Source organism: Vigna radiata, chromosome 4 (genome assembly GCF_000741045.1).
Source record: "Vigna radiata var. radiata cultivar VC1973A chromosome 4, Vradiata_ver6, whole genome shotgun sequence".
Taxonomy (NCBI): Eukaryota; Viridiplantae; Streptophyta; class Magnoliopsida; order Fabales; family Fabaceae; genus Vigna; species Vigna radiata.
Genome location: NC_028354.1, coordinates 9,141,125 through 9,150,848, shown reverse-complemented (window position 1 = coordinate 9,150,848; position 9,724 = coordinate 9,141,125). Strand labels below are relative to the sequence as shown.

Below are 9,724 nucleotides of genomic sequence, written 5' to 3'. Positions count from 1 at the left end.
TGTATACACATAGGGTAATGTATTTATAATAATAAGAGTGTGGGCTAAGCCCAAATACAAATGAACATGTAAATGAAATAAACACAATATCTAACATAAAGAATATTACTCTTCTTTCTCTTTTCAATTTTGGGTTCCTAACAATCTGCCATGTCTTCTTGGATCCCAAAACTGTTGGCAGAATATCATATGACCCCTACATGGGGATATTCAGGTATTTTCATAATGTATAGAAGAATTGCTCAATCCTTGAATTGGATTGGCATGAAGAAGAGGGTGACATGAATTGCTCAATCCTTGAATTCGGGTATTTTCATACTGGTAATATTACATTGGGATCCCTACTTCAATTGTCAATGATAAGGACCCCACTTTCTTGAGTCTATTATGGAAAGAGATATTTAGATTACAAGGTACGAAGCTCAATATGAGTATAGCCTATCATCTAGAGTCAGATGGGAAGACTAAGGTTTTAAATAAAACCCTGGAAACATATCTGAGGTGCTTCAGTTCAGAACAGCCAAAAACATGGGTGAGTTTTATCCCTTGGCCAGAATATTCGTACAATACCAGCTTCCAAAGTGCAACAAAGTGCACTCCTTTTGAAGTAGTTTATGGAAGGCCCCCCTCATTCTCTCACGAGACTTGTTCCAAGTGAGACAACCGTAGAAGCAGTGGTGCAAGCCTTAATAACCAGGGATGAAGCCCTTAAACAGCTCAAGTTTCACTTGACTAGAGCACAGTAGCAAATGGCTAAATTTGCAAATAAACACCGCAAGCCATCACCCATTAAAGTAGGGGATTGGATGTATTTGAAGATTCCCTTCCAACTAGCAAACTTCTATGTGCCAACAAGGTTGCATCCAAAACTGTCAACCAAATATTATGGACCTTTTTGGTGATACATCAAGTAGGACATGTAGCTTTTGGATTATAACTCCCAGAAACAATGCACCACATGGATAAAGATTTGCGAGAAGAGTTGCAAGGAAGAACTTCCACTTGCCTTCCCATCAAAGTTCTGACAAGAGGACCATTTGGCAGCACAATGAGTCAATACTACAAGTCTTGATCCAATGGCAAGAGGGAGGTCAAGAGGCAGCAGCTACATGGGAAGATATAGCCACCATCAATTACCAATTCCCAAATTTCAACCTCGAGGACAAGGTTGATGATGTAGGGAAGGGTAATGTTGGAAAATGGAATGTTTAAGCGAGAAGAAATTATAATGGGAAATAGTAGTCAGTGGTTGGGCGGTTTTGAAGAGTTAGTCTTCATAGACTATATATAGTTGGGGGGTTCCTCTATCCTAGGGAATTTTTTTGGTTTGTTTAAGAGTAGACGGGATTGTGAAAAGTCCTATGGGAAGGGATACATTATCCCTTGGCTTTGTACTTGTTGTTTTGCCATCCTAAATCAATAATACGAGGTCTTTTCAGTAAATTAATGCATGTCATTTGCAATTATCAAGTTTCTTCTATCAAGAAACATAACAGTATTGAATTTGGAATTTTGAAGGAGATGATCCTAATTTTACTAATTTTGGACTCACAAAGAGAACAATATTAGGTGACGAGAATCAAAGGAGGTTCCTATGACCTAGTCTACAGTGTGGAAAATAATTGTATCTAGTAAGCAGTAGGGGTTTACTCTGATATAAGAGTAGATTGAACTTTTCTTATGTAACTTTGTTGTGATAATTTAGTGAAGGTAGTATGACGAGTGCAGATCTCTAGTTTAATTCAACTCATGAATCTTCTAAAAGTATAGTCAAGTGTTTGTGATGTGATGTTAATAATTTATGACATTAGAGGTAGGCAGTTGGATTGAAAGTTAGACACTTGATTTCTGATAGATGTTTTAATGTGTGAATTAAAATTTTATTCATTAAAATATACGGATAAGATGTAAATATGAATGATATAAATGTAGGATCTAAATTATAGGTATGTACAAAAGTTTGTCAAAACAATAGTTTACTCTGTTTTGTGTGTTTCGTGGGATCTTTTTCAACTTTAGTGATCATGTGTTATATAGGAGCAAATGATGATATAGGGGAAAATCTCAGTAGAGATAGCCTGAAGAAATAGAAAATGGATATATATTGATGTTTTTATTTTTAAGTGGTGTAAATATAATTTGATTCCCTGTGAAAAGGGAAGTTTATTTTGAAAAACTTTATAAATATTCATGTAAATATTATGAAAATATGTTTAGATTATCTTAATTAGTAGTAATGTTACAATTAATCGGATGTTATTCATTTGTATTAATTACTTCTAGCCTTTATAAAGTTTGCATCATATTATTGAGATACACAGATTCAGAATTTGTATCTTTCTTTTATGCTAGAGGGAGAATGACACTTGGCACATTCGAAAATTTCCTCCGTCATTTTCTAAGTTTACATTTGTCCCATAGTGTGTGTGCGTGTGTATCTGTGTATATATATATATATATATACAAACAATGGTAAATTAACATGTGAAAATTATGTATTTTGAGATCAAACAACAAAAAAATTGGATGACAAACAAATTCAGGCAAACAAAGAATCAAAACTTCCATCTATACCAGCAACAGACCAATTTATCAATTGGTGGGATGCAAGCAACTCTTGCTTTTCAGCTCTGTGAACAGTTGATAAATACACCATGACTGAAGACAAACCAACCAAAAGAGCCTGGTAATGGACAAGTAAAGGAAATTAGTCAAATTGTGATACATAACTAAGGTTCCGAACTCAATGGCAGAGTTGTTATGATATGCACCTGTAAGTAAAATAGAGATGAAAAACTGGAACTTTTGGACTTGCAATTGCATATGCTTTGCCAATACTTCCTAATGCCGGCATGAAAATCCAGCCATCTTGCAATTATTGCAATAATGATAATAATAATCCCACTACAAACACTGTAAACATAATAATTCGATATGCTTAAGTTTAGGTTCAGAATGTGCTAGAAAATGGTGGGCTGCAAAAACAACAAATCAAGCAGAAGAAAGAAAGAACCTCAAACATGAGAAAAAGCAAAATGCTGTTCGAGATCACTCTTTCAAGACATATTAAGGCAGCATGCATTTGGTACCAGTGTTTGCACAGTATGGAACAGACCATATATGTTATATATTATGTTTGGTATATTTTGTTAATAGAACAAAAGTGGGCATAGGCTTCCAAACGTGAGGTAGAGAACCCTCTATAGAACAGAACAGTAGCATTAAATTAATTGTTTGAATAGCAAAAGTACTAATAAGTTTTACTTCTCTTTTCCTTCTCGATGTCTAGTAGCATGACAGAGATAGCACACCAATTTCATAATGTTGCAGTTAGAGACTGGATTGCAAAAGTCTCAGTTAATTGCACTTTTTAAATAACTAATTTCAATAACATTTCTCACATCCTTTTTGGTTTGTCTACACAAAACACCTCCACTCAACAAAACATTTTGTTAGATATTGTGTTTATTTCATTTACATGTTCATTTGTATTTGGGCTTAGCCCACACTCTTATTATTATAAATACATTACCCTATGTGTATGCAAAGACACATAAGGGAGATTTCCCCTCATCTCTTTTACTATTTCATACATTTAAATTAGAATTCAGGGAGGGAGTGTGATGCTTGCCACAAAACATATTAATCTTTTTATATTACTATAATTTTCTTCAAATTTAATTTTAATTGATTTTCACTATAGTTATCAAAGCCTTAGATGATGTTAGCATATACTTTTAAATTATAAAAATTATTATTCAAGGAAAAAAATTGAATATCCAAGCCAAGGAAATATGAGGGCTGTGACCAAAAAAATTCATGGCACCACCAGAACATTTTTCCTTGCAATAATGACTTGAAATGAGAGGAACTCTGAAAAGCAAACTTCTGCAGTGTGTTGCAATCCTAAGAAGACACAATCCTCAATTCCAATCTTTTTCTTTTGCTTTCTAATAAATAAAACATTAAAATATTTTTTAAAAACTAAATAAGCAATTTATGCTAAAAATGAATATCATAAAAATATCATGTGTAAGTTAAATTTAAATTTTTTAATATCAAAAAGTGTTCTGTAACCTTTTTTTTCCACTGTCTTTTCCACCCATCCAAAACAAGCTAAGAGAATTTTTCCTTCGCATTTCCCTCTTATTTTATCTTTCCAAACAACTATTCTTTTACCAATAATAGTTTTATTCTTTATAATTATCGTCTTCCTAATTCTTTCTTCTTAGTTTCATCTGTAATCTAACAAAAGCAAAAGATGTATATGTATGTCTGGGTTAATTAGAAACATTATTCTATTCAACTTAGGTACCAACATAAGACAAAACATTGGATCATGTTGTGCCTTATAGCCACCAAACAGTAACAAAACAAAATGTCCTTTGGGATTTCTTTTGCATAATGGCAAAATATATATTCAGTGGAAGTGACTTACACTAATTCATTGTTGTCAGGGATTTCTGCTGGCATCAATGTGAAAAGAGACAAAAGCCAGCACGCTATGCAAACATATATTGGTATACCAGATCTCCAGGGGATTGACTTAAAGAGATAAAATGAAGCAGTGGCCCCAGCAATCAAAAAACACCATGTATAGAGCTTCCTCTCAGTGAAGCTGTTAACCTACAATGCAAGCCAAATATTCCTTTATCAGATAGATTACAACATTACTAGGTTACAGAATATTACAACAAACGCTCATACCAGGAACTCAAGAATGAAAACTGAGATAGCAATGGTGGCCAGAAGCTTGATGATATAATTCATTCTCCTTTTAGACACTTGCTTCCATAATGTATTTATAAACTTGTATTCACTAATTATTTGAACCCATAAAAAAGAAGTCGTAATCATGTATGCATGGTAAAGAGGAGGAGACTGCTCCAGCAACAAAAGCAAGCAAAGCATGCCCGTCAAGATAGACCCATATAGATATATCTGCAAAAGGTAATTTATTTATATATTTAATTGATGGAAACTAAAATAAAACAATTTATGCTCATGAAATCAATATGAATCAATCATCTTCAACCAAGAATCTTAATCAACTGACTTCCGTATAATTCATAAATATTCATATTCTTAGAAAGTGAACTCTAACTCCAACTAAATCTCACAAAGTTAGCTTATAAGAAGAGATTTGCATCCACTTATATACTATAATTTGGTGATAACTTTATTCGATGTAAACTCTTTAACACGTCTCCCATGATGAGGACTAGACATCTTGATAAGAGTTTTTTAAAGATCAGAAAAGATTAAATGAAGATTCGAATGAACTATGGATGATTTTTATTTTCTGCAGAACAAGAAAATCAGTAAGATATGAAGATCTCACTACCCAAAGCTAAGCTCCTCAGAGAAACCCAGAATGGCTCTCTCTCTACTGAAAAAACAAACTAACCATCCCCCCAAACTTTCTTCTTGATTCTTTTTATAAAACAAACCACACCCATTTCTCTCTCTCTTCTAACCAACCTATTCCTCCCTACTATGCCACGACACCTTTCCTAGTCTTTTTCCTCTCGTATACTCTGCCCCACCTGTGCTTAGCCGTTTCTTCTTGGATCAAGGGTTCATTGAGCCCAATAAGGTTTGGGTCTGTATCAATACCCCTTTCTTGAAGTAGAGCCTTGTCCTCAAGGCTAAATTCAGGAAACTGACTTCTAATGATCACTTCATCTTCCCAAGTAGCTTCATCAACATTTTGCCCTTTCCACTACACCAACACTTGCTTCGTAAATTTCCCTTTCTTTGTGTTTTCTCAAGTAGCCAAGATCACTTCAGGAATTAACAATTCTGCTCTATCATCCTCCAACCCAGTAGGAAGATCCTCCTCAACCTTATACTTACCCACGACTCTCTTTAATAATGATACGTGAAAGACATGATGAATCTTTGAATTTGGTGGCAATTTCAACCGATATGCCACTTCCCCAATTTTCTCCATAATCTCAAAAGGGCCATAATATCTAGCACTTAATTTTGGGTTGACTATGTTCATGACAGACTGCTGCCTATTCAGTTTCAATTTTAAAAACACAAGATCACTCACATCAAAGTATCTTTCCTTTCGATGCTCATTGGCTTGAGTCCTCATTTTGTCCTGGGCACGTAGCAAATGGGCTTTTAGTTGTCTCAATACCTCATCCCTCTCCAAAAGATCCTTCTGGACAGTTTCATCTTTCACTTCTCCTTGCACCACTTGCACAATCTTGCGTGGTGGTCTCCCATATACCGCTTCAAAAGGAGTCATTCTTGTAGATTCATGATAAGTGGTGTTAAACCAAAAGTCTGCCCAAGGCATCCAAAGCACCCACGTTTTGGGTTGATCGGTGATAAAACACCTTAGATAAGTCTCTAAACACCTGTTTGTTACCTCAGTTTGTCCATCTGATTACGGATGATAAGTTGTACTCATTTGTAATTTGGTGCCCTGCATCTTAAAAAACTCTTTCCAAAACAAACTCATGAATATTGGATCCCTATCACTCACCACAGAATTTGGAATCCCATGAAGCCTTACTACCTCCTTCACAAATATTTCAGCCAGAACCTTTTCAATATAAAGATGTTTAAGGGCCACAAAATGGCAGTATTTTGATAAACGATCAACAACCACCAATATGGCTTCGAACTCTCTAGATCTTGGCAGTCCCGTAATGAAGTCAATACTTAGATCCTCCCAAATCCTTCTCGGAATTGGTAGTGGTTGTAATAAACCACCAAGAGCTACTGTAATGTATTTTTGCCTTTGACATGTGTCACAAGCCTGGACAAACTGTTGGACATCCTTTTTCATCCCTTTCCAATACAAGTTGGCAGCTAGTCTCCTATATGTACGATAGAAGCCTAAATGACCGCCTTAGGGAGTAGCATGAAATTCTTCCAAGAACTTAGGAATCCAAGCTGATTTTTCTGGAAAAATAAGGCGATTTTTATAGTATAATACTCCCTGCTTGTATTCGTAACCCGCATGAACATGCCCACCCTGTCCAGCCTTCACCTCTTCAATTATCTTCTTTATTTTATCATCTTCATGCACTTCGGCATTGAGTTCTTGCCAATCTAACCAAATTGGAAAATACACCATACTGTTTATTTTCATCTCTTCTCTGTTGCGAGACAGTGCATCAGCCCCTTGATTCTCCTTACCAGGCTTGTAAACAATCTCAAAATTATAGCCTAACAACTTTGCCAACCAGTTCTGCTGAGCCCCAATAGTTATACGTTGCTGCATTAACTTTTTCAAACACTTTTGATCAGAGAAAACAGTAAATTTTCGACCCACTAGATAAGGTCGCCAATGCTGTATTGCCAAAGCTACTGCCATCAGTTCTCTCTCATATGCTGATTTACTCAAATTACGAGGGCTCAAAGCCTTGCTATAACAGGCTATTGGCCTCTTTCCTTGCATCAAGGTAGCCCCAATTCCTATTCCAGACGCATCACACTCTAGGACAAATTCCTCATCGAAGTTTGGGAGTTGCAATACTGGTGTTGTAGTGATCCTTCGTTTAAGTTCTTCAAAGGCTTCTTGAGCCTTCCCATTCCAACCAAAATCATCTTTTTTTGTTAATTCTGTGAGGGGTTTGGCTACATTACCATAATCCTTAATGAATTTACGGTAATAGCCTGTAAGACCCAGAAAACCACGAACCCCCTTCACATTCTTAGGGGTAGGCAACTCCATCACGCTGCTAATCTTGGCCGGGTCAACCGCAACTCCTTTTATTTAGATAATGTGCCCCAAATATTCAACACTTTCCTGGCGAAACATGCATTTTTCCTTGTTTGCAAATAACTAATTTTTTTTCTCAACACTCCCAACACCCTTTCCAATAATTGCAAATGTTCTTCCCAACTATTACTGTATACAAGGATATCATCAAAAAACACCAATACTCCTAGCCGTAACAAAGCACGAAAGACTTCATTCATGAGTGCTTGAAAGGTTGAAGGTGCATTCATTAATCCAAAGGGCATCACCAAGTATTTGTAATGACCCTCATGGGTTTTGAATGCAGTTTTTGGTATATCTTCCTCCCTCATCCTGACTTGATGATAATCCGAACAAAGATCAAGTTTAGAGAAAAACCTGGCACCATTCAGCCCATCCAACAATTCCTCTATAACGGGTATGGGGAATTTATCCGAAATAGTGGCTTTATTTAGTGTTCTATAATCAACACACATACGCCACTTGTTTTTCATTTTCACCAAAATTACAGGACTAGAATAAGCACTCTGGTTGTGCCGCACATAACCCACCTNCATCAATTCTAGCACTTGTTTCTCAATTTCATTTTTCTGGTGGTAAGCATAACGATGGGGTCTCACATTAATAGGTTCATGTCCTGGTTTAAGATTGATCCTATGTTCCTTCACACGTACAGGTGGCAGCCCTTTCGGTTCCTCAAACACCTCACTAAAATGCTGCAACATGTTATCAAGGACGCTCCTCCGCTCCGGGTTCAGGCCATCATCCTTTGTTTTTCCTTCATCTTCCAATAAAGCACGAACTGACATTATCAAGTAATCCCCTTGAGTAACCCCTCTCAACAACCTTTCACCTTGATTGGTTTGTACTTTCATAATCTGTTTTTCCCAATCCACCGTGGTTTCTCCCAATGTCATTAACCACGAACTTCCTAATATCATATCCATATCCTCCAAGCCAAAAAGAAATGCATCAATTTCAAATTCACCCTCATCAAACCTCACTTTGATACCTTTACAAACATCTTGAGTTTCCGATTTGTGTCTGTCTCCCATTAACACCCTCTTTTGTTTTGTCTTTCACACCTCCAGCCCAATGCTTTCACGAGTCTTCTAGAAATAAAATTATGAGTAGCTCCACTATCTATTAAAAATAGCATAGGAATCTCCCCAATCATTCCTCACAACTTCATTGTTCTTGGTTGATCATCATTGTCGCTCGCGATCGTACAGATATTCAACACCATGCACGGAGCTACCACCTCATATTCCTCTTCATCGTTGTCGATTTCCTCTTCCCCCTTGTAACATGCGACTTGAATTTTCTCATTAACCACGATGACACGAAGCTGCTTCACTGGGCACCAATGGAGGGATCCGAATAAGCCACCGCACTTATAACACAGACCCTTTTGTATCCGGTCCAAGAGATCCTGATAGGTGAGATGATTGTCCTCTATCTTTAGGTCTCGTTCTACTTTGCCCACCCCAATCTTTTTTTTCACCTGGGCCTGGTCCATTTCCTCCCCAATTGCCCCCATTTTGTTTTCGGCCAGTTTTGCCCCACACTAAATACAGGTCGAATTCCCACTTGGGTTATACCTTCACCACATGGCTCACCTCTTCCCTACCACATTCTGCTTCTTCCTAACATCTCCACATCAATGGCACAAGCCACATTCATCATGCGTCCCCTGGAGAGAGGGTTTGCAACGTGTAAGCTTATCATTCTTGCATGAGTGTCGTCCTTTAACCCCTGTGTAAAATATGGAAAGAACTGCTCGTCATGCATTCGTGGTACTTGAGTAATCAAATATTTGAAACTTCTAATATAATCCTCCACACTTCTTGTTTGTTTCAAAGAAACCAATTGATCATAAACACTTCCTTCCCCATTCCACCATATCTCTCCAGCATCTCTCTTTTTAAATCTTCCCATGTTAACTCTTCATATTCATTTTGAAAAAAAATTTATCGTGCTTCCTTCCATACATAGATGGGC

The 9,724-nt window shown here is 36.7% G+C and overlaps 1 protein-coding gene across 1 annotated transcript in view; it reads right to left on the bottom strand.

The window, feature by feature from the left end:
* LOC106759251 (GPI ethanolamine phosphate transferase 1) overlaps positions 1–9,724 on the bottom strand; it is a 33,492-nt gene that overhangs the window by 18,342 nt on the left and 5,426 nt on the right. The window contains exons 9-12 of the mRNA XM_014642330.2: positions 4,708–4,941; positions 4,439–4,626; positions 2,772–2,913; positions 2,575–2,683 (exon numbers count right to left, since the gene is read on the bottom strand). Coding sequence (XP_014497816.1) covers positions 2,575–2,683; positions 2,772–2,913; positions 4,439–4,626; positions 4,708–4,941 — 673 coding nt within the window. The remainder of the gene's footprint in view (positions 1–2,574; positions 2,684–2,771; positions 2,914–4,438; positions 4,627–4,707; positions 4,942–9,724) is intronic.